Source organism: Solea solea, chromosome 10, assembly GCF_958295425.1.
Source record: "Solea solea chromosome 10, fSolSol10.1, whole genome shotgun sequence".
In the NCBI taxonomy this organism is placed as follows: Eukaryota; Metazoa; Chordata; class Actinopteri; order Pleuronectiformes; family Soleidae; genus Solea; species Solea solea.
This window is the reverse complement of record NC_081143.1, coordinates 25145792-25172110: the sequence shown is the minus strand read 5'-3', so window position 1 is coordinate 25172110 and position 26319 is coordinate 25145792. Positions and strand designations below refer to the sequence as shown.

The 26319-nt window shown below is 40.9% G+C and overlaps 1 protein-coding gene across 1 annotated transcript; it reads right to left on the bottom strand.

Moving 5' to 3' along the window:
• Window positions 1-12440: 12440 nt before the first annotated feature.
• On the bottom strand, window positions 12441-25857 carry LOC131466493 (transmembrane protease serine 6). Its single transcript, XM_058639756.1, has 17 exons — window positions 25580-25857; window positions 25096-25225; window positions 24254-24396; window positions 24032-24099; window positions 23466-23653; window positions 22409-22613; window positions 22174-22310; window positions 20388-20500; window positions 20187-20296; window positions 17943-18085; window positions 17739-17837; window positions 16173-16286; window positions 15957-16076; window positions 15363-15531; window positions 14691-14965; window positions 13216-13352; window positions 12441-12795 (listed from the first exon to the last, which is right to left on the bottom strand). Exons 1-17 carry the CDS (start codon window positions 25631-25633, stop codon window positions 12631-12633), a joined length of 2370 nt encoding a protein of 789 aa, XP_058495739.1. The 5' UTR covers window positions 25634-25857; the 3' UTR covers window positions 12441-12630.
• Window positions 25858-26319: the final 462 nt, after the last annotated feature.

Genomic DNA, 26319 nt, shown 5'->3' with positions numbered 1-26319 from the left:
CCTGTGGAGGAGTCATCTGCAGCGTTTCACCAACATCTAAGGGTCAGGGAAGGAGGCGACCCCTGGTCCATTGACAGAGCAGATGAAGAGCAGGCTGTTCGGCATGGAGAAGTTCATTCTTTTGTATTTCTGCCGTCTGTGAGAATATGGTTCATGGCACTGAATCCTCTTTCCCTTCTTTGGAGACTGTTGCCACAGAGTTGGTGCTTTGAGACACACGTTGGCAATATGACCACATAGATGCATACGAGTGCATATTTGTGTCTCAGGGGCAAAACCCCACACAAGTACTCTCTACTTCAAAGCTATTCAAGAAAGGCCGACGTTACACTCTTCTCTTGTCAGATTTCTCTCTGCTTGCCGTCTCTGCAGCTTTGGACTTTCTTTCTTTCTTTCCTTCTTCCTTTTTTATCCCCCTCTCTCTCTCTCTCATGGCCACTGAGATGGAGCCTGGTGTTAGTCACCAGACAGCCACGAGCGTTTCAGCTGGAAAACAAGACACACACCTGACCCCCATTAACCGGGGTATGAATACACAAGTGGTGTCCCGTGTCGGGGGGGGGGGGGGCAAGGACTCGTCCTTCAAAGTCTACATTTTAAGGCTCAAAATACCATAATGCTGCTTGACAAGGTTGTCTCACAGCAAAGATTACTCAGTCTGAAACATGTAAACCCTAAACCTGTATTTTCCACTAGCAGTGATGCTTTGGGCCAGTGTAACATTTAGGAGGATTTATTGGCAGAAAGCGAATATCGTAGCCATACGTATGTTTAGAGAAGGGGATCATTGCTTTGAAATAAACATTTATTAAGGAAGTACAATTCAATGTACGTCTCAGAGAAAGGGACTCTTCATCTTACTTCAGTTGATAACATCGGTAAACATGCAGAGAACCAGAGAAGTTTATGGTCTCAATCACTCGTTTTAGTTTGTAAATGATGGTCCTAATCAGAGTCATACTGTAACAGATCAGGGGTGTCAAACGTATGGCCCGTGGGGCCAGAAATGGCCCACCAGTGGGTCCAAAGCGGCCCCCAGGATGAATTTGACATGAAATACTATACTTCTCAGTTCCAGACACAATGATTTGTGCCTTTGTAGATCCACAGTAAATTGTAATGCACATGTGTAAATGGTTAACTAAGGCACAATATTGTTGAAATTGTGCTTCATTCTCTCAATAAAGCTGTTCATAATATGTTTTGTAAAAAAAGATACTTTGTTAAATGTAAATAAAAGAAAAATTTGGAGTTCTTCTTCTATTTTACACTTGAGAACAAATTGTACTAAAATGAGTTTGACACCCCCTGCTGTAGATCATTGGTTCCCAAAGTCTGGGTTGGCACCCACAAATGGATCATGGGAGATTGTTTTTTGGGTCCCCAAACAAATTTGCATACCTTTTTAAATTAAGTTTTATAAATAAATACGATGCAATGCATAAAATCAATAGATTTTGGGAATTGTTTTTATCAATTTACCAATGTAAAAATCACATTAGGTGGTAAAGATATGGCTGCAGTAGAGTGGCAAAAGCAATGAAAGCCAATGTGTGCTTCTTTTACCGATATCTTTTGCATTACTACTTGAAATCAGTCGGATCATCGGTTCGTGAGATATGCAAGTAACAGACAGACACACACAGACGGACAGACAGACAGGTGTTCCTGGAATATATAGATTTTATAGATATATAGAATTGTATTTTTTTTTTTTTAAGTGGGTCACCATATAGAAACCATACAAAGCAGTGGGTGAATTTGCAGTGTGTTGCCTGTTGGTGCAGCCCAAACATCCCAGTATGTGAAACAACACAAACCCCAGCTTTAAAAAAAAAAACCAGTGCACGTGGATGCCATTGCTGGGAATCCCGGCAGAACAAAGCAAGGTCATCTGGGTGGAAAAAAAAAACCCTGAAATACTTTGTGGATCTGTTGTGTCAGCTGGACTTCCTGGAGCATATTTCACATCTCAACATATGTGAAGCAACGGGATTCCACTAACACGGTCTTTGCTCGGCTCTAATGCTGTTTTCAGTGGCTCCGTTTGATGCAGTGTATTGTTAAATAAGCCAGATGTTGATGAGGTTCCCCCGCGTCTTTCACATTTGACACTTCAGTAGTTTGATGACTTTTATCCAATCGAGGTTTATTTTTATTGAAAGAGGTAATGATTATCCAGCAAACACATGTATGTGCTCACAGCTGTTTTAACACACCATGACTTTGAGATGATTGTCATTTGCTGATGAAAAGAAGAACATAATTGAGGGTTTGTTAAACTTTTTCAATCACTTGCTGTGTAAAATAAGTGCTGGTTTGGTGGCCAAAGTACAGACTGTGGAAGAATGCAATCATGCATTGGAGCTGGAGAAAAGGATTTGTGATATATTTAGAGTTTTGTACATAGATTTTGAGAACTCTTTATTGACAGAGGAAAAACTGCACTTATCCTATAGACAACCTCTTCTGTCCCCCTCTTTTTTGTGTCTCATTCACTCACTTCCTGCCGGACCTCTTCACTCCCTCCTCCTCCTCCTCCTCTCCTCCCACATCCTCCTCTTCTCCTCACTGTAACCACTTCTCCCAAGATAAATCTCAACCACAATGAAAACACACAGCCTTCAGCTGTTTAACCCATTACTGCAGAGAGGAAGGAGAGAGAGAGGGAGAGGAGCTCAGGGGAGCAGTGGAGAGATGGGGGTGGGGAAGGAAAAAAAACAAAACATGCAGATGCATAGAGTAAGTTTTTTATCTCTATGTCTATAGAGATAAAAACTTTTAATTATGACAGAACAACTTCTGTGTAGCAGAAAGAGTTAAAAGAGTGTTATGAGATTTTACCAAGTGAAAGACATTTCCCTTTACCTTGAGATGATTTCAACACATTCTAAGAACCTACTTAAGAAAGCACTTTTTAAAGGATGTTACTATGCTTAACTCGTACACTGACTTATCCAATCCAATCGGACTTTATTTACAAAACACTTTAAAAAACAACAACAGCTGAAACAAAGTGCAGACATCAGAGATAAATCAAGAGTGCTTTGACGTGGCGTAATATACAGACATCATGGAAGACAAAAATATTGTGCAGCATATTTAGTATATTAAAAAAAACAAAAAACTAAAAAGTTTAATTCTTTCATTCATTCTAGCGGCAGTCATTACTAATATTCAACCTTTCACCATGATGTCAATCAAGTGATCTAAGAAACTTTCTGCTGCAAAACAACAAGGATATTCAATTTTCTCATTTTCTATGAAGACTAAAGTCAATAACAGGCAAGTGGTGCCAAATAATAATAAAATATTTGTCACTTTCTACTAGTGCATCACTTTCCCAGCAAATTACTGTGTATATTATAGTAATATTTGTCAAGACACTGTATTTTCATAATAGATTATTATATCATTTATAGTAAATAAGTTTAAATTGACACCTTATTACTGTGATTTAGTCATAAATATCACAATATTACTGTAACTTTCTAGTAGTGCAGCCATAAATGACTGACATGATTCAGCTGAATTGTCTTTTGCATAAATACTTTATTATATTGTATCTTGTAGAAATAATGTATTTAAGTGTAAAATCTGGGTTTCTTGTAAAAGCTGTGATAAAACAGTAAAAAAAATACACTATTGTCAATTATCACCGCTAAACCGTGTGAAATGACAGCAATGTAATGTATCATGAAATGTGCAGTAAAACCTTGTGACAGCCCATAAATATTTTACTTTTCATATTCGTTGAAACTCCACAAGTCAAGTTTCTCCAAAGGTGAAAGGGAGGCTAAGTGTTGCACATATAAAGATTTTTGAAATTCATGGACGAGTAAAAAAGAGAAACAGCCAAATGTGACTTTCACCACTTGAGCAGCCGTGGAAAAGAGAAAAGTGCAGCCAAACACATGATGCTTGTAAAGTGCACTTTACAGGAGTTCTCTCAGCAATGCAATAAAAGTTCAGTGCTTTTTTCGACAGAGTGAGAGAGAAGCTGAATGGACAGTTTGGACCTGATGGTTCCATACAAATGGTGTTTCACAGCCACATTCATCACACTTTTGTGCACCTTCTGCCACTTTCTCTGCTTTTATCATAGCAAACCATAGAACCAGAGAAGTACACATAGCTTTACTGTTTTTGTTTCTGCAGAATAATCTTGTGTGCAGTTCACCATCTATCACATGAGCGATGCAATTTCTGGGAGTTTATGTATTTTTGCTGTAACAGTTTAGACAGAAGTGGCTAAATTTGGGATTGTAGTTACTTGAGGTGTAAGTAGAAGTAGACGTGAACACACGCCACAATCGTTTTGTCCTCAATCGCTGAAATTACGTCGAGATGTCAGTAAAATCTCAACACTTACTGGTTAACATTACAACGAGTTTGATGCGTGACAAAGAGTGTCATTGCTTCATCTGAGGTGAGTGACGTTGTGTGAGGCTCTGCATAGAACGTCTCTTTTCCTGTTTCCCCCTGTCTGTATGAGTGGGTGTGTCTGCTTGTCTTTTTCCCCTGCAGGCTGGCCAGAGAAACCCCTTTACCTGGTTTCCCTCCAACACACCTGCTGCAGATTCGTCTGATTGCCACTCACTCACTCACTCCTGTTTAAAAGCCTGGACCAGCTCACTAGTATTTGCCAGATTGTTTTGTCTTGCTATCGGATCCTAGTCCTATTGATTTTCATGCTTTTTGAAATGAAAGATATTTAAGTTTTGTGTCTACATTTGGGGTTCCCGCTAACGCCTAGCAACAGCTTAACGCTTTGTTATATAATTAGGTCACACAGCAGATTTTAATCGCAATGGGCTATATGCACAGAGCGGCAACTGACAACTTCCACTAAAATATAACTTCCTGTCAGTTGTCGCTAAGGGAAAACCTGGTTTTAAATGACCTTAGTATAAGGGCAGGAAATTCGATCACAATATTCTCTCATTCTGTCGCAATAACAATAAATGTGTTTGTTTTGCTCATCATAATGATATTAATTGGTGAGCCGCATGGAATTGATTTGAGACCTCTGTTAAAAGGTCACGTTAAAACGCCCGACATTGGCTTTTAGTAGTTAATTCAGTCTTTAGCCCCGACTGAGGACATTCAGCATGGTCTAATATGAAACTGGCTGTTGAACATCTCTGCATCTTTGGATGACACTCACTCACTCACTCACTCAATCCTCTTCCGTGCCAAGTGGCGCTTGAGGCATCAAGAAGTCCGTCCACCTGGGTCTTTGGATGACAGCTTATAGGAAATAGTCGGGCTGGCTTCTTGAAAAGCAGGATGTGACCATGGTTTGAACACACAGTTCATCCAGTGGTGGTAGGAGTGAACACTGGGGGATTGTTGAGGGTCTCTGTCTCGAAACAAACACGACGGATGACCCAAGCTAATTTCTCCATTTCTGAAACACACTGCCCATTCTTTTCAATCCCATTCACATTCTTACGGGTGATGTCACGACTGGTTTGCCACTTAAACTGCAGCCAGTGCCTTCATGTTAATGAACTCACCTTTCATGAACGTGGTCAGAATGAATCAACTGTCGTCTGAAGGTGGCTGTAAAATGAACCTTGTTTTACGACTTGGGGGGGGGGGGGGGGTTAGAAGAAGGAGTGTTACAGTATATTATGGCTCTTCATAAAGTAACTCTGACAGCATTACGGCTGCGGGGCTGGGACAGGTCGACCTCCAAAGAATTTGATAGACCTGAGAGCAGAACCTGATAACATGCTGGTCATAACGGTCGTCCAATTGCTGGAATATTAGCGACCCTGCTGTTGCTGTGTGCACACACACACAGCTATAACGTTCATTTATGGTGTAACGCTTTATCCTCCACATGAGGGCAGCATGGCCCGCTGGAGCCAGTCCCACGTGCATGTGATTAATGGTGATGTATTGACTACAAACAAACTACACTAAAACAATATCTCAGATGAGCAGGAAGCACCTATTTGCATTGGATTTTTGCACTTTTCTAGCCTTGATGACCACTCAAGGCAGCTTTACATTACAGTTTTGCCGTTTTCTGTCACACAACAAAGGAGGGAAAGACAAAGGAATAGAAACACATCAGGGAAGCACTCAAAACCTGTGATTACCCAACATGGGCCTTCATCAAAACATCTGAAAAAGAAGAAGACAGCAAAAGACGGAGCATGTCTCAAGGACGTTGGACTCTGAAAAAATCAGGAGGATCTTCAACAAAAACCACATCCCGGTACATTTCAAACCCTCTGCAAGACAGAAACTGGTTCATCCTAAGGACAAAATCCCCAGACAAACAGAGCAATGTGGTTAGAATGTATGTTGGACTGGACTCAGCCGTCCACATACATCTGAAGAACAAGGGACCTGCTTTTGAGGATGAGAGTGTTCCACATTCTGGACAGGGAAGACAGATGCTTTGAAAGAGGAGTGAAGGCAGACATCTATATGTTAACCTGGAGAAACCATCACTCAACAGAGGAGGTGGACCAAGGTCGTCCTCACACCTAATAGTCTCCGCTAGACTTAGTTCATGTGGAGGTTGCAACATTCAGCCAGTCCGAGTTTTCTTTCTCACTTTTGCACTTTAGAGAAACGAACCAAACCTTTTAATAACGTATTCCCCTCCTCGCCTGAGGCGGCGCTGCGTCAAGAATCACTGAAGGAGAAGACGAGACAACAATGAACAAGAAAACTCGCTCATCTGTGGGTTAATGCAGAAACTTCTGTTTCCTCCACATAAAAGCAAAACATGGAGGAGCTGCATCAACTGGTATGTTTTCGTTGTGTTTACCCACAATGCCCTGCGTTGTAGTCTGCTTGAAGCAAACCGACACCGAAGTTTTTAGGCGGACCAGAGTTCGCTTCTTTGGTGCGGATCGGAGTTCGGTTGCGCATTCACACCACCCCAAACGAACCGGACTTTCCGAGGGAAACGAACTAGGATTTGATTTAGGAGCTAAGGAGCTGGAGTGAATGCACCATAAGACACCAATTATCAGCCACCTACAATCCTGTCCTGAGCAACACCTTGTCTCAGGTGACACCAACAACCTGAAACTGAAACCTCAGAGGTTAAATACCTGGTTTTTCAGAACTGAAGAAGCCTCTTGGATGAGCAAGTCCACTCGCCCTAAGCTACTGTAACTACTGAAGAGAACATGTAGCCTGTAGCGGAGCCAGGCAATTGAACCCACAAACAGTTCCAGTAGAAAGACGACTTGCTCTACCACTGAGATTCTGACACCCCACTATTACTACTCTATGAACCTCTTTCATTTAGAGAAGAATTCCCGCCTCTTGTCTCCGTGTAAAGGCTTCTTTATCAGCTTAGCTGTTGTCCTGTCATTCATTTTAACATGCAGTAAATAAATAACTGCCAGATATTGAAAGTTAATCTGGAAAAAAGCACTTGTAGGACATTTTCTGGCCCTTCAATTATTAAAACAAACAATAACAACAAAAGTCCAGATGCAAATTTTGAGGTTTAGGTTTCAAAGGGTTAAATATGGGACCACACAGAAATATAGATACGGTTATATTTGGGAGAAAGGATTAGAATATGTGTAATATGTAAATAATAATTATTATTATTATTACTACACATTAATAGATGTTTCCAATGAGTTTGGATGATGGAGAAACATTTAAATGTGATTTAATCAACTAACATGACAAAATAAAATATGACAAAAACCAATTGGCAAAAATTAGTCAAACACCGTTCAAAACTCTGTCCACTTTCTCCTTCTTCTTCTTTGGTTTATAAGTAAGCTTTAGGTGGGTGGAGCTTCTTCTTCCACTTCTTCTTCATTTGTGTCGCGAGCTTCTGCTTTAAAATATGAAGCAAGGCAGGACCTTTGCATAAAGAACATAATATAAGTCAAAAGCCAAATTATTTGTATCCTAAAGCATTCACACACTTCTGCAAACACACTCGTGGTGAATATTATGACCATTCAGTTGTGCAACGTGAAATATGTTCCAGTAAATGAGATGCACTAGGTCCAGGTTTTGAGGTCAGAGAGGCTCTTTGGCATCGCCGTGTACTTTAATTCAATCAGGGCGTTTTCTCTCAGTCATCCACTCACTGAGCAGCTACAGTATGATTCATGCCTGATACGTGACACATTCAAGCAGTCACTGCTGTGAAGTGTGAGTGATTGAATTAATCTTACATTAAAGTTTCAGTAAATGCATGAACTTTTTTTTTCTCTTTTAGTTTTTTCCCGTCGAGGGATTCAGGAGGAGCTGCTGGAGCCAAACCCAGCTGACTTTGGGTGTGAGGCAGTGGAATTCTGGATAAGTCGCTTAAATTTTAATTTATCATGCAATACACAAAACACACTCTTCTGGACCCCCTACAGCTCGGCAACAGAAAACCTAAACCTGGCTCACCACCCCAGCATCTGGACTCCTTAGGAACCTCCGCCAGGATCCCATTTGTGGACTTCAGCTCTGCCTTCAACACCATCCACCCCACTTTAACGAGTCGGATTCCACCTGCAGGTGAATCACAGACGTCTTGGGTCTGACAGCATCAGGATCCTCTCAGGGCACAATCATCATCCAGAACCTCAAGTGGGAACTGAACATCATCAAAAAAGCACAGCAGAGGATTTACTTTCTGGAAACGAAGGGAGCAAATCCTCTGGCAGGAAGGCCGTGGTCAATCAGGACCAAAACCTCTGGAGTCTGGACACAAAAACAGTTTTTTCTCTTCAGCTGCTGGCCTCCTTTACCCAGCAACAAACGTGATTTGGATGATTGTTTTCTGCACATCCTAAAATGTGTATGAGCATGTATGTTTATGTTTTCTCATTACATTTCTCAACATTGCATTACATGAGAATTACATGTAGCTCTTCAAGGATCAATAGCAAGAAAACATGATGAAGAAGTACGAGAATAAAAATGGACGAGACACTGTAATTGCCAGTTTCATATGTTCTTTTTCGAAGTTTAAAGTGATCCCGATGCTTAAAATGAACATTTCCACACACACGTACATACTCACACATTTGAGCCGTTTTGAGTCTTCAAATGATCCCCGATTTGAACCATGAACTCTCTTGGGTTGTTGTAGGGGAACTGGAAAGCAGTAAACAAAAGCAGCAGCAGCCACACACACCACACGATGTTGGTATTTAAAGCTCAGAGGAGGAGCAAAAGCCTGTGACTTCATTTTGAGACGTTTTGAGAGAGTTTGGACCAAAATTGTAATAAGATATCATCACAGACACATTGACATCATGCTTTCATGAAAACAACATTTTCTATTTAGCCTAATGACTTCAAACTTCAAACCAAAATCAACATTATGGCTTTTTTTTAAGCAAGTGTGACTGATGGCTGTGGCCAAAGATAGGTTTTTCCTTCATTCATCAATTTTCAGCTCCACCTGACCCTCACTTCTCGTTCTAGTTTTCCTACAGTTTTCTGCCAGTTCAAACTGAATGAGTCAAGTCAGATTTATTTTTATAGCACATTTCAAAAATCAGCAGGAGCTCGGCCAGAATACTTTACTGTGGGGGCACAAACGATAAGAAACACAAAAATAACACAAACAGCAACACATTTATAGAAACTGAAAGGAAGATTAAGAAGCAGGATTGGAAATAACATCGGCGTTCGATGAAATCAGACTCAATCTAAAGCAAGATTGGACTATTTAAAAATAAATAAGACATGATGGAGGACGGGAAACTATTCCAAAGCTTAGGGGCAGATTCAAGTCATTAAACACTGTCAAGGTTTCCTCAGTTTTTTAAATAATCTGCATTATTAAACATCCAAATAAAGGTCAAATTAAGTGTTTTCTATTTATTTTTTTTGTAAGATTATTAAAAAACTACTGAACATGTTTCCATGACATTTTGTGGAGAGGTGAAGCGCGACCCAAGTAAAAAAAGCAACAGCACTGTGTGAACCCATCTAGTTCAAATGTAATGGACATTTTTAAAAGTTTCATATTTACAGTTTTAAGTTATTTCTAATTTCTGATTTGTGTCTCTAATATATGGTCATGTAAAAAGTACAAAAAAAACAGAATGATGGGAAATGTGGCTTTAGACGATTTAACCTGTGGAGGTTAAAGGCAGGTACTTAGTCCCTCCAAATGTGTCTTAGTTTGTTTATTGTCGTGTTAAAAGACATTCAAGCAATAGCCAAGGAGTGCTGTTTTTTGCCGTAATTATCACCCATGCATGAGTGAACCATATTAGTCTTTTCATAGTATTGGCATGATGGGAACCAATATAAATGTGGATCATGTTGTTTTTCCATCACCATTAAATTGTGCAATATCTCAAATAAATGATTTTCATTTGATATTACTGTTAAGCTGTGCAATTTTATCATGTCTTTTATACTCCAGTCCAGCTGTGGTTGATTTAACCAGGCAATATAAATAAACTTTGACTTGTGTAATCAGTTATAACAACAAAATAACCAGTTTGACACACAAACGTTGTCTTACTTCAGCTGTTATGTCGTATATAAACCCCTGGATTTTGTAAGAAACATTTTGTCGTAAGTCACAACATCTGTCACGGCTCTCTGAAAGAGGAAACAGAGGGTCATCATTAATACACATTCAACATTTGTGTTTCGTGTGTAGAGCAAAAGGCGTGATGGATGATTTCTGTTGTTATGCTCCACAGAGCGTGACAGTCGTTATGGTTTACAGCCTAATAAAATATAAATTACACAGAAAACGGGAACTTTGAAACATCTCAAGAGGATTTGGGCTCATTTAGATTAGATTTAATAGATTTAATTTACTATATGTCCCAGATTTGTTTACTTAATGAATCAGGAGCGTAGAGCCCCCAGGATAAGATGATGCTACTGCTGCTGCTGCTGCTGCTGCTGCTGCAGTGATACCTGCTCTCAGGCCCCTTGAGAAAACAGTGTTGTGGATGTTAATAAAATAAGCTGAAAAGTCAAATTACATCTCCTTGAATTGATAATGAAATGGCTCCTAAACCCCGGAGGTAACCACTTACATTCTGAAAACAACTGGTGAAAAGAGAGCATTAAACTTTACATCTGCAAACCTGCAGCGGTGAAATCAGATGTTTTGAAGAGATGAAGCACATGTATTCCCACAAGAGAGGAGGTCTTTCACAAACTGAAAATAAAGTGGCATAAACAGTAGATATGCATGTTACTGATATGCAGTCAGTTGTTTCCTCCTAAACACTGAAATAGCTCAATAAAGGCTGTTACAGTGTATCCCAATGAAAGGTCAGGTGGTGAGACCTGCTATGATGTCTGGCTTAGAGACAGAGGCACTGTTTAAAAGACAGGAGGCGGAGCTGGAGGTGGAGGATCTGAAGATGTTGAGATTTTTGTTGGGAGTGACCAAGATGACACTCCCACTCAAAGTTTGGAAATTAAGTATGGTTGAGATGGTTTGGTCACATGCAGAGGAGGGATAGTCATTATATTGGACAAAGGATGTTGAAGATGGAGCTGCCGGGCAGGAGGAAAAGAAGAAGTCCACAGAGAAGGTTCATGGATGTTGTGAAGCAGAACATGAGGACACAGTTGCCACACAAGACAGAATGGAGGCAGATAATTTGCTGTGGCGACCCCTAAATGGAGAAGCTGAAAGAAGAAGAAGAAGAAGAAGAAGAAGAAGTGTACTCTTCTACATTTTGAGGTTCATAAGTTATTTACTTGAAGAACCGGACAACTGGTGGCTGATCTGTGACCTGTGGGAAAACTTTTTTGCCTGTCTTTCTTTTATAAAGGCGTTCAAAAAAAACTTCTAAACAAATTTCCTGTGCTATTTTGTGAACTAAACAAGGAACTCATTCAAATTTGGAGAATATCCAAATAAATGGGCAGATCCATTAATGTTTTTTCCCCTCTTTCATTATGAGACAGGACATTAGACTTGGTGGACGTATACCATTTAAATGTAATATCATAGACCATAGGCTCAGTCAAAAGTAGATGATAAATGATTACATTAACCTTTTCTAGGCACCTGTAACTTTGCTTTCACGGTGCATGATCATGACATTTCAAAATCTTCTAAGACGCATTTCTCAATGATTTGTAATTTAATTTAATTTAATTTAATTTAATTTAATTTAATTTAATTTAATTTAATTTAATTTAATTTAATTTAATTTAATTTATATTAACACATTAAAGCTGTAGTGCTTAACTTTCTCAGTATTGCGAACTTTGTTGGAGGCAACAGCAAAATTGGGCTAGTAAAGCAAGATGGCTGCAAACTGGTTGGAATTACTTTTTATTTTATTTTTTTAAAACAATGAAGAGCCTACAAACAGTTTCAGAAGTGACTTTTTTTTTTTTACTTAAAACCCCCCTGACAGTTTGACAGAATAGATGCCTCTTGCCATCACCTGCCTCCGTGCTGCTGCTGTATACACACAAAAGCTCCCATCGGCAGAATAATAACATCACCAAACTAAGATTTTATTTAGTTTATTTCATATTTGGCATGTGTTCTTTTCAACTGTACATTGTGCAAAATGTATTTGTATTGCAACTTTCCTAATTGCTTGAGATGTTGTCTAAAACCATCGGGCCTTTCAGTTTGCACTGAGATGATGATGATGATGAAGATGGTGATGACGACTGATGATGCTCGGCGACTCAGGAGGTGCTGATGACCTCCTTGATCCACTCGGTGAGTCTGGGGATGCGGGTGTACACGCCGTAGAACCTTGGACGTCCACAGCCGCTGCCCCAGCTCACCACCCCGGCGAGGAACCAGCGACCAGACGGCTCCTGGCAAACCAAGGGACCGCCAGAGTCTCCCTGCAGCGTGGTAGGGGGGAGGCGACAGATTAGATATTGATGGCTCTGCAGCACAATATGTGACTTGACAACATATTTATATTATTAAATATAGAGAAACTATACTAGCGCTGCATTGTAAAATACTTTATGTATATTTACATTTTAATCTACTATACCATCTGCAGTGGAATGGTACTTATTCATGTTGGACACTTGAGGGCAGCACAACAACATCTAAAAGCCACATTCACATACAGCGCTGCCACCTCGTGGGGTTCAGTTTGCCAGCTGCACTTTATACTTTACACTTTATACTTTATTATCTGTCCACCCAGCAAATAAAAGTCCAATCATCACTTTTACCTGAGCTCCACTCCTGATGGAAATACAGTATGTGGCTGTTCAGCAGCTTACAATGAAAACTAGGACATACATTACCTGACAGGCATCTTTCTCTCCGCTCCGGTAACCAGCGCAAAGCATCGTGGGAGTGAGCAACTGGCCATAAGAGAGAATACAGTCTTCCTGACTGACCAGAGGAACATTCACCTTCTGAAGAACATTACTGGCACTTCCTGGATGAGGTCAGAGTGGGGGAAAGGTCAGGGGGACAATCGAGCAGAGACAACGCAAAAAAACATTTATTTTTTTAGGAGGAAATTAAAACTTAGACAACTTTACTGATTGGTTTTTTTGTTTTTTTCAGCTACACAGTGAAATTTCAACTGCACTCAAAAACGGTTCTTTTCTTGTGCCACAAGTTACTGTGCTACTGACATTTTTTTTTTTTTTGTAAGACCACAAAGGTCATGTGAGAGCAGTTCCTGTGAAAATAGTGCATGATATTGCATAACACAAAAACCACTGGGAAAAAAAACAGTTTCATGTTCATCCTGTGACAGGAACAACACGACGTTTCGTCGAAATCTAAACACGGACAGCAGGCTCTTTATGAGATGACCCGCAAGTCAAAAGCACCAAATAAATGTCAACTTTTAAACGGCCGATGTTTTACAAGACGTACAAAGGTCGTTGTACTTAAACCATTATTGCAACAAATGCAAAGACAGTTGGACTTGGCACTGATTCTCTGATCTTGGAAGGTGGAGGCCGTGGTGGCAGCAGCAGCAGCTGTGTGAGACAGAATGAGCGAGGGAGGAAAGTTGTTTAAATGGAGCGCCTTGGTCAGAGAGTGGCTGTGATTACGGTCAGCCGCCGGCGATCATGGTTTTTCAGTATGCAATAGTGTTTGCACAACCTAAACTAGATTTCAACTAGATTTCAACTCTCTCTGTTTCTCAGTGTAGCAGAGTTTAGATCCTGTTGCTCAGCGACGTGTCTCTGCACTGCACACAAGAAATGATTTGAGTCCAAATGAGCCAACAGCAATGTTGCCTGAGCAAGGAGACATGGTGGCAAACAAGAAAACACAAAGAAGTGTCCCTGAAAAGTTTCAGAAATAAATCGTATTGCTCAAATAAGCCAGTTTGATATGATAAATGCCTCTCGTCTCCGCCCACCCTTGCCCTGCTGCTGTATACAAGCCAACGCTCCCTTAGTCCTCAGTCAGGATTGACTCACATAATTGTCTGTATATAATAATCTGTCATATATGCAGTTGTTACCAATGCTGGAAAAGCTACTTTGATGTGAATGTGCAGTTCCTGAGAAGCTCCTGTGATTGGTCCGATTCCCCCGTCACACGCCAGATTCCCCCAAACCAGAAACAAAGCCTATCGAGGCGGTGTGGACGTTTAGTTCTTTCACAGATCATGTGACTTACATTAAGCTGAAAGGTTATTATGGAAAAATTTTGCAAAATATGTCACCTACCATCTGCAGGTGGGTTGTAACAAAATGCACGAGTCTACCGCCTAACATTTGACCCTCCTGTGCCTCATTTCCCCCCTCACCTCCCTCATGTAGAGAGCCCCAGCCGGTGACCCAGCAGACCTGGCCCGGCTCCAGCTGCTGGCTCGGTGGCGGCAGGCAGACGGGTCGAGCGCGTCCAGGCTGCACCGCGGAGTTGGACCGGTCCAGCTGCAGCAGGGCCAGGTCATAGTCGTAGGACTCATTGTTGTAGTATTTGTGAAGATGGATCCGCTGAATTGTCACCGTCTCCTCTGTGGGGCTGCTGGTACTGAGGAGGTGTTTACCCAGGTGGACGGTCCACACTGACAGCTGGAGGCTTCAGGGGAAGGACGGAGAAGAATTGTCTTGTGTTAGAGGAGCAACAGGTATGTTCTGCCCCTGTTGAATAATCATTTTACATTTGCTTTGGAAAACCCACTCCCTGTTTTTCATATTTAGAGCTGCAGTTTTTGCAGATTTTTTTTGTTGTTGGTGGTGGTAGTGGTGTTCTGCCTCTGATTCCCTTTGATTTTTCATGAAACAAAGTGATGTAAGATCATTTTGACACTACTTGCGTCTCACGTCCGTGAACAAATGCACAAGAAAAGCTTTTTCATTTGCCCTCAACAAAGAGCTTCAGGTTGTGTTTTTTTTTTTGTTTTTTTTTGGAAGCGCTTTCTAACACTTTCCACACCGCACCACTTCCTCCTCCTCCTCCTCCTTTCTGCACGTACCGGTCGCCATGGAAACAGTGGGCGGCGGACACCACCCACTGGCTGGTGATCAGTGCCCCTCCACAGACGTGGGCACCTCGCACCTGCAGGCTGACCTGCCATGGCCACTCCCCCTCTGTGGCATTGGTCCCTCCCACAATACGACTGGACAACTGCCTCAGGCCACAGTCTGAACACACACACATTCACACACAGTTGCAAAAACATCAAACTATGGTGCTAAATACTGTAAATAATTTGTATTTGAAGTATTGCAGTACTAATTGTAGCTGTTTTATGTTTCTATATTAAAACAATCATAGAATGTGTGTCTTATTCCGTCTAAAGTCAGTGAGAAATATTATATTATAATGTTTTTATTTATTTATCAGGCAAAATAAAGGTATGAGGTAAAAAAACAAAAACAAAAACAACCAGCTGACACTCGATTAAAGGACCAGTGTGTAGAATTGTCAGCAGAATGAAATATACTGTAGTAGTAATTGTGGTTTTGTTTTAATCTCATATTTAATCACTACCATGTTGTCCGATGTTGGCTTTGTTGTGTGTGTCTGTGTGTGTGTGTGTGTGTGTGTGTGTGTCCTAACCACTAACCACACTGTTCTTCATCTGAGGCGTCCGGACAGTCAACGACAGAGTCGCACTCTGGGTTTGACTTTTTCAGACACGTTCCATCTGCACACGTGTAAGTCCTGTCTGTGCACGCCACCATACCTGAACACGCAAACAAACACAAACGCACACAAACACAGTATTTAATGCATGACCATTATTATTTCCCACGCATTTATCAGGCCACTTGTATGTTACCATTAGTGCAGTTCAACTCGTCTGCGGCGTCTGGACAGTCCGGGTGGTCGTCACACACCTTGCTGTAGTCCACACACTGACTGTCGCCTGGACACGGGTACTGAGCCACACACACTGACACACACACACACACAATGTAGTGTTATTGGGTTAAATTTAAATTAGATTGTACCAAAGCATCCAAAGTCAGATGTTATTACATGATAAATGCTTTTAAAAATAAATGTGTCCCGTCTTTCAGTGACACTATGAACAAAGATCACCAATAACGACATTAAAACACAGCAAATACGGCATCTGCACTGACTGAAAACAACTTTTTTTTTTTTTTTTAAATCTCGGCCACAACATCAAAACATTCTGCAATAAAAGAAAAAGTAAAAATATTATCATGAATGAGGTTTACATGAAATGTTGAAATATTATTTCCACAGAACTGTTTAAATAGGTCTGTTTGTATATTAAACTGGCTCATGCATGTGGTCTGGTGGAGGATTGTGGTTCACGAGTACGTGTCGTTACATCCTTTGACTTTGAAACGCCTGAAAAGTAGAGTGTGAGAATGTTTTTGCTAATCCAAGTGCTATACTCAACCCAACATTAGTCATGTCATTTTCAGATATTTAATCCAGAAATGTCCTGATTATATCTTTAAGTTGACCTCCGCCCTGTTTCTTCTTCTCAAGAAACAAACAAACAAAAAGATTAACGTGGAAATGAGTTATTTTTGCTTGGTAATATGGTAATTTGATGTGAGAATAATACAAAACTCCTTATATGGACATCCTGGGAGTGTGTGTGTTTATCGGTCTCATATTCAGCTTTAAAAGATGTTGTTTTGTCAAAGTTATGTTTCATATTCCATTTAAGTAATGATATAAAGTAGCAATAATTGTGCAGAAGTCACAAAATAGACCGTTTTTCTATTGTTTTTGTCCATAAGGGTTAGGGTTAGAAGCCAAGTGAACTTTGAACTGTGGCGATTTGATGACGGCAAAGTCAAGGATATAATAATAATCTGAAGGATAACAAAAAGGTTCCTCCTATTTCGGCCGCTGCCATTTAGGCTCAGGCCCTGATAAAAATCTACCATAACTAGCTATTGTAGTCATATTATCCTGCCCTGATTTTCAGTCATTAGGTCACATGACCTGGAAGCTATTGAGCTGAAATGTGAAACATTTACATGAAAACATAATTAAAAGTTGAATGCAAATTGCTGTATCTCAATTTCTAGATAAAAAAGGAACATGGGAAGATACATTACAGTACATGAATGCATATATTTGCAGGTGTTAACATTCTTTTTAATTTAAGATATAAAGCCTATATTGTTAAAAAGGTCTTAATATACATTGGATATTATGTATGTGTTTATTATATCACATATTTACATCTAATCGCTAAATAAGTTGATATATTATTTGCATGTTCAAAAAAACTCTACAAAGCTCAGGAGAGGGAACAAAATATTATATTATATAATATTATAAAATATGATACCCTCTGTATATGCTGCACATTAAACAGTGATGGTTTTAAGGGTTAAAGCACTGTGTAAATTACCACAGTCCAACTCGTCGAGTCCATTCGGACAGTCCCTGATGCCGTCACAGGCAGGAACACACAGGCCGTTAATGCTGCACAGAGACTGACCAGGGCAGGCTACAAACACACAGACACACACATGTCATCACAAATATAAACACAACATTTTAATGTCTTGGCAGCCTCTCTCTCTCTCTCTCTCTCTCTCATCCCGGGGCTTACGATCTGATAGGTTGAAAACGCTGTAGTGCAGCTGAAGGCCCGGCCCCGTGAGGGACACCTCGGACGTCATGACCACCGTGGCCGTAGTGGAAAGCGGGGACAGACGCTCGCTGTACGGCTGCAGACTCCTGGTGCCACACAGTCTGAGAAAAAGGGAACAGAGACACTGAGATCACATGCACAGTGGACAGTTCCTGTGTGTTTGCCTACAGAGGAAAAATATAAATGAGTACAAAGCTTATGGAGAGAACAAAAAAAGAAAACGTATGGCATGCTGCTGCCCTCTGTTGTTCAGGCCAGAATATAAGAGTGGGATGATATGGACATGAAGTGAACTGTTAATACAGAGACTAGCCATCAGGTGTGTGTGAGTGTCTTTGTGAGGACCAAAAACACTTAGAATCCATAGGGAGTTTTGGGAAAGTGAGGACATATCGCTGGTCACTTCTTAAAAGTTTTTTTTTTGGAGGGTTAGGGTTTGGTTTTAGGGTTAGGGTTTGAGTTGGGTTTAGGTTAAGAGGCTAAGGAATCGTCCTCACTATGAATGCTGGTGTACTTGTGTGTGTATATACTTCTATTTGTGACCTTTTCCGTCATATAAACATGTCATGTCAGGATCACTAGTCCTCATGGAGACCAAAACGTGGTCCTAATGAAGCAGAAGCTCATTTCTGAAGTCAATATTAAGAATAAGAACTGGTGCAAAATGTGTTTTTGTGTGTGTTTTTAGTAATTGTTGGTTTGGTGTGTTTGAGTGGCAAGATGCTGTTCTGTCTGCAGCTGGTTGTGCTTTGTATGTGTGGGATTCTGAAACGTCCTTAAACTCGGGACCATGCAGTCGGAATTTGCATCTTCAAAGTCTAATAGACTTAGACTTAGACTTCCTTTTATTGTCATTGCACAGAAAACACAGCAGTGAAACTGGCAACGAAAACAACACAGCATTGAATTGTGAGGTAGTTACTGTAAACTATGATTCAAGAAAAAATAAATAAGTGTATATGTATATAAATATATATATGAAAGTAGTGCAAATATAAAATATACTAGACTTAAAAACAGGAAAGAAAACTGTAAGCAAACAATATATGAAAAAATAACAGTTAAAATATTGCACAGATAGTGTCGGGGGGTTGTTATTTGGAATTTAGCAGACTATTAATGACATTTCAAAGTAGGCTGGGCTACGCCTACCTTTGCAGGTGTTTACATTTCTGTCTGTACTGTGCAGCTGTCAGACACTAGACCACATGCATTAACAGGTTTTATGAAATATGTTATTTTAATGCGTTGACGTCCATGTGTCTCTGTGTCATCGCCACTCATTTTGTCCTGTAGGAGTAGGGTTAGGGTTAGGGTGCGTATTAAATGTTTTTATATAGATATATATATATCTGTGGTGTGCTGACGTGTCAGTTATTCTTAGTCATTCTGAGTCTTTGCACCTGTGCAAAGTGATGTTTTTTTTGTGTTTTTTTTGGTTTTGGGTATCGTTTTCGGGGGGAAACCGTGATGTGAAGGCTGTTTCATTATTAAGTAAAAAGGATTAGGTTCATTATCAAAATACATCATCTGGTGAATTTAATTTTAGATATTTTATTAATCCCCTTAGGGAAATTATTCTCTGCATTTTGACCCATCCTAGAATTAGGAGCAGTGGGCTGCCACACTGAGTAGCGCCCGGGGAGCATTGGGGGTTGGGTACCTTGCTCAGGGGTACGCCAGCCCTTTTTTGGCTGGGTGGGGATTTTGAACCAGGGACCCTCCGGTTACAAGTCAAGTTCACCTTTCCACTTGGACACGGGCTGCCCTGAATGTGAAATTGCAGTGTGTTGGGTGTGCTAAGCTTGGCGTTTAAAGTCAGGGAAGTCAGGACAACTGTCTTCCAACTCATTCATTCACAATCCTTGTCTATTTCACCCTCTAATGAGCGGATATTGGGAGTACAAATTTAAATTAGCCAATCACATTGTTGCTGTGAAACGTAAAGCAGGATATTGGGGGTTTTGACCTAATTTAAGAGCTTCACAATCACCAGCCTTGCAAGTTTAGGGCTACCGACCTGGAGTCCTCACGTTAAGGAGTTCTCAGGTCTAGGGTTAGGCAACCTCAGGTCTTGCGAGAAACTTTACCAGCCATGTACCGGCTATAAGATTAAGGAAAAAGCATGGACGTGACAACAAAATGCACAAGGCCAACAGTGAGGATACGGCAGTAGACAAAAGAGAACATTTGAATCTTCACCTGCGGTCCTGGAGGACCCACTGTCCCTGAGTACAGGTCTTATAGTTGCTGGCTCTGCTCAGCTTGTAGTCCTCAAACTCCAGAGACAAGCCCATCCCTTTAGTGGGGACCTAATGACACATACAGGACAGTAAGTACAGAAATATAACAAATAAAAAAACACTCTTATAAAAGCCATGCTTCAATGAAACAGTCATTTACAATAAAGGTCCAGGTACAGTTGGTGTCAGGAGGGTAGTAGCTTGGGAAAAAGGGCGTCCTCAGTACTCCCTGGATTCCGGATACAGCCTTCAGTTCAATAGTGGAGTTACAGTCTGGGGAAAATTAAGACAAGTATGTCATTGGCACTTTATCCTGAATGAATTCATCTTTATTTCGGTTGCATTCATGTAAAAAGTAAAGATGAAGCATGTTTTCGGCTTGTGTGGGTTTTTAAGCCGTAGGAGGAACATCTCTGTTTTTAGAAAACACCCACCCACGTGTGGACTTGACCTTATTTTATAGTTCTCCCTGCACATTTTGTTCACTTTAACTTCCTGTCACTTCCTGTTGTTGCCCGTTTGTCTTATAATAATCACCTATTTCTATTTAGTTTCCAGCCGCAGCGATTGCCACTCCCTGATGGTTCTCCACCTGTTTCTCATTATCCACTCAGTTCACAGTTTATATTCTCCTCTCCTTTACTCTCCACTCCAGTCATTTCCTTTATGTTCATGACCTTTGTAAAGTTTTTGACTTTGTCCTGTGTTTTGTAGACTTTCGTGTCGTGAGGCTGTGTTTTTACTGAAACCCAGTACATGTGTGCGTTGTGCTCGTATTATTGACACAGTTCAAAAAACGTTATGCTGAGTATTTTAACACCTAGCCATAACCAAACAACATATATTCTTCTTCCATAAAGGTAGAAATAAAAGGCCCAAAACAGGACTCAGTGGTTGTGACATATAATCCCTGCTTTAAGCATGCCTGCCCTCAGTGATGTGATCAAATACGCTGATATGAAAACTGTGATTATGGACTTGTTTCAGAAAGTTTATTTTTTAATGTCAACATAAAGTAGCAAATTATCTTCTTAAGTTAGTAAGTGTGGGTTTTTATTATAGGTGAACCTCCAACTTTGTGAGATAAAATTGTTTTGGGGTTTTTTTCACCACAAAAGGAAGGAAGGAGATGCTCACAGCTCACTAAATGTGTCACAACCACACTGTCAAGCTCCGCCTGCGCTTCCTCCTCCTTTCTCTCGGCATGCAATCAGTTCACCTGCGACGGGAGCACACCTGCTCCCAATCTCATCATCAAGCATCTCTACTTATTTCCTGGTTCTCCAGCCTCTCTAGGCCACACTGTTACAGACCTCTGTGTGGTTAACGTCACAGCTCACAGTTCTTTAGTGTTTAGTCATGCGCTCGTGTTCTGCTTTTGTTAACTCCTGGTCTCAGAACGTCCTCCTGTGTGCATGATTCTTCCTTCACCGCTGTCTGGATCAGATCTCTGCCTGCATTAGTTCATCTCATCCGTCAGTTCATCCATCAGTAAACTGTTAAACCGCCACCTGTCGCCGCCTGCCTGCTCTTGGGTCCATCACCTCGCCCTTTTAACACACCTTGCCTGTGCTTGGGGAACCATATCTGTGATATTTTCCTCCGCATAACTGATCCAGTCATTTTTGACCCAATTCAGACCAGTACTCATTATTAGATTGGTAACTCTGTAATCGTATAACCTTTTTTTTCTAGTCTCCATGATGACTCAAAGTGGTTTCACACTACCATTTACCCATTCATAGTGCATTTCTATTACATCTGACTCAGCCATTTGATGCCAGCACAGCTTTCAGGTTAAGAGACTAGAGCCCAGAGTCTTCACACACTGGCTGACACAACTGAAACCACTCTACAACTGAGCCACATCAGCCCAACTTCATAAAGACTTGTGTTTTTTGACTCACGTTCACATTTGCCATGAATTTAAGGCTGAATTTGGTTACCCTGGCGATCGCGGGCCTGTGCCGTCAAAGAGAACGGGTGCTTGTAGCTGTAAAGACCCTGTTTCCAAACAACCGCCATCGTCTCGCCTGAGGACAAGACACTGACGACGCGTTCATGTCTACTGCAGCCAAACAATCTGGCAGGACAGAAGAACAGATAAACATATAACGGGCACATTTTTAATCTCGTTACAAATAACGTAGGCGATGCATTGATATGTGGGAGAAAACTCACAATGTGATGAGGTGATTTTTCCTGGGAGTGAGGGAATTGTACGCCACCAGCCTGTCCTGGCACTGCGGCAGCAGCCACTCCATGTGGAGCTCCAACTGGGAGCCAGGAGCAGCCTGGAGGTGCCACAGGCAGGAGGAGTGCTGTGTGTCCGGGCCAGGAAGAGCCACGGGGCCTCCCGACACCACCTCCTGGTAGTGGTAACAGTCTTTGGAAAACAATGCCAAAAAAGTCAGACCTGAGGTAGTTTTCATGACAGATTGAAAACTTGATTTTTACAGTAGTTCTTGTTCTTTGGTGTTTTACAGCAGTTGGCGTCTATAATGTTGCACGTACGGCCTCCTTTTTCCTTCTGATTCTAGAATTTGTAGATTGATTTTCTGAATTTATGCTAGTTTTGGATTTGGCCCTGTGACATAAGTAAGACGAGGTGTTTTTATTGCTTTTACCAAATTATACAAATCAAGCAAACAAATAAGAAACAAACTTTAATGAGACATTTGCTCCTCATTTTACTTCCCATTTCTAGTGTAATTCTCATAACATAGATTATGATAGTGACAGCAGATGTTTTGTATTGGACTTTAAACATGGTTTAATATAACCTTTAGCCCTTTGTGGCTTTGTGTGGGAGCTGTGATGATGTTTGACTGTTTCCAGGTCATTTATAAGGGCGGACCAGAGCAGGTTTCACTCATGCAGACTTCCCCTCTTTTGTTGAACCACATATAACAAAGCCAAGATGCCAGCGTCATATAGCAGATGCATTTTTAAATATCTCATATAATGTGTGAACAGTATTTTTATTTTTATTTTTGTTCTGGTTATTTTTATAAGACGTATGTGTCATCTATACAGAATTAAACAACCACACATTTTAAAGATGAATAAAAAGCAGTACTTGGAGTTCAATCACAATGACTACTATATTCATAGAAAATATGTTTTATACCTTTTGGATATTATCCAAAAAATTATTATTATTTCCCCCCCTGTTATTTTGTTTAAGTGTCATGTCGTCTGTGTCCACACACTGTTCCCTCTCCTTGATTTGTCTCACCACTGACAGAGAGTGAAGGGAGGTAGAAGACGTATCCGTTTAAGCTGGCCATCTGCACCGCCACTGACCCTCTGTATTCCCTCAGGCCTTCCTCCAGGCTTCTGGTGACGCTCATGAGGGTGACCCTCTCAACGTGGCTGCTTGGCACGGACATCACTATCCAGAAGTGAGCCACAACGCTCCCGTCCCTATAGAAAAAACAAAAAACACTGTTTCATCCAACACTGATGTCAGAGTGTACAACAAAACCATAATGTGTCGACACAACAATAAAAACCAAACAATGCCAAACTGTAGATCAGTTAAAAAGCTTAAAAATCCAGAAAACATGCATTAATCGCCAACATTTAACAAAGGAACTGTATAAAATCTCTATATTTAACGGAGGAGTCTGGTGTTTTTAGTGACAGCTCTGCCAAAAGCCGTATTTCAAGATAATTTGCATCCAGGCGACGTCATTCCCACCTCCAGCTTCCGACTAACATACGGAAGTTCTGTCATTCTGAACTTCACCACGACTTCATGTTGTCATAACTGAAGTTTAGGTAAAAGAGTAAGTCACATACCCAAAGGCAAAGACACTTGTGTAGTTGAAGTATCGGGAAAGACTTGAGTCTTTCATTATCTCCTCTACCTGAAAGACAGAAAGAAAAATCCATCAGTTCAAACTCAGGGCTTTGCATCTTCAGGTCATTTCTGTTTTCTGTCATCTTTCTTTCTATGTCCCTGAAAGATGGGAACCTTCAAAGTGTTTATAGGCGTCACACAAATTCATGGTCCGTGCTCACCACCATCTTCACTCCCTCGGCCTCTTTCTTGAACGCAGCGCTGTTGCGAGAGGACAAGTCACTGGAGAATTTGCGGTTGAGGATGGAGACGTAGGCTGCATACTGCTGCTGGACGCGAGGCTCCAAAACCCAAATCCTGTAATCTGTTGTTTCGGAAGGGAGACAAAAACGAGTGAAATGCAGTTGATGGGGACGGGAACGCCATCAAAACAATGTAATGGACAAAACTGGAGTAAAAGTAGTTGATGAAAAGTTAAGTTCATCTTCAGGGGAACTTTCTCCCAAAAAGTAGGGATGTCCCGAAACCAATACTGATATAAAAACTTGAGTATCTACCGATACCAATTTTTTAATTTTAGACCATTTATGAACGCATGAAGCTGTTTGCGACACATTTGTGCCAAGTAATTTTTAAAGACATAATTCTCCAACTGTGTAAGAAATATTTTTCTCCAGTAAACAGTCCAAACATGACTCAGCTAAAATGCTTTTGCTGATTTGCTGATATTTTCTTTACGGTTTTATAGTCTGTGCATAGTGAAGCGTGTAATATATAGGATTTTTTGATTGTATCTGATTCTACATTTTTATCCGATCCAGTGATTTCAACGGGTATCCGACCGATACCGATACTGACCGATACCGATTCCCATTCCTACAAAAAAGTTGGACTTTTTGGGAAAGACTCAATGCTCAGTGGCCCCCAGGTCATTACAGTTTGAGACCCTTGGTCTAAAAAAAACAGTGGAGGCAGACAGATTAATGCTCTTCATGCAGCCATGTTCCCGAGATCACAGTAACAATAAGCAAAAAAAAAAAGACAATGAGAGAGAACTGCTCACCCAAAAAGTACCAGGCCAGTGTGGCTCCTGCACCAATGAGGACAATGATGAGGACGACAAAGGCCAGGACACACTTACAGGTCCGAGTTTTCCTCATGGCTGGAGCCACAGCTTGAGCACCAGCTTCCACCTGAAAAGAAAGTGTCATTTTTTTCCACATCTGCCTGCTTGTTGTGATGAATCAGGAATCTTTACTTCATACACCTGAAAGATCCCTGTATTTTAGACATTTACACATGTAAATACCTCAAATTTGTTTCCACAAATTAAAGGTTTCTCTTTGCGACAAGAAATTCAACAATTAAAGACTTCATCAGCTTCAAGTTTAAGCTCTAAACACAACACCTTGGTTTCGGAAATGTTTTCATTCCGTCTATGAAGGCATCACGTCATAACAATGTCTTTCTACACACATAAAAGGAAAAGTATTGGGTGGTAAATCTGTGGCTGCACATTGTGTCGTCACTGCGTTAGCATCACTGACCCCATCTTTCGAAGAAGCACTTGCCACCGCATCACTCCACATGCTTTGTTCCATGAGAAGACATCTCTCTCTCCATGGGGCTCTCAGTTTCCAAGTAAACAGCTGTTATTTGGCATCTCGCTGCTCCTGCGGACACAAAACAGCTCCATCTTTGTTTGTTATTCCACAAAACGGCATTCAGACTTTTTAACAGACTTCATTCATTCTTCATCCCGCGTAGTAGTAACTGTAAGTCGAGACCCGCCGCAAATGTGTAGGGTTTTTTTGTTACAAGGAGCATCAGTGAGTCAGGTACAGGCGACAGCTGCACGAGTGTCACAAAACAACATCACCTAGCAACAGTGATGCTCACCATTAACTCCCCTGCACAGATAAATCCAATGGGAATGCTGCAGGGTGACACTATATATACCCCGCCTCATATCCCAGAGTGCATTTCACTTTCCATGTAAACAAGAAATCCCAAGTGGGACACTGAGAGAACACCTGAGCAGTGTGCTTCTCTGCACGGGAACTAAAACCTCTCTTCAAAAGAAATTCTTGATTTTCAAGTTGTTTTTTTCCTTGACAGTCATAAAACAATAAGAAGACAGAGTATGCTTTGTGCCGTGTTTTTAGCAACATCATAGTTTTTGAAGCCCTTTTTCTACGATCTATATGTCCAAAGTCCGGCCCAGGGGCCAATCTCGGCCCTCAGTCAGATTATGTATGGCCCACAGCTTCAATTTTATCATGTATTA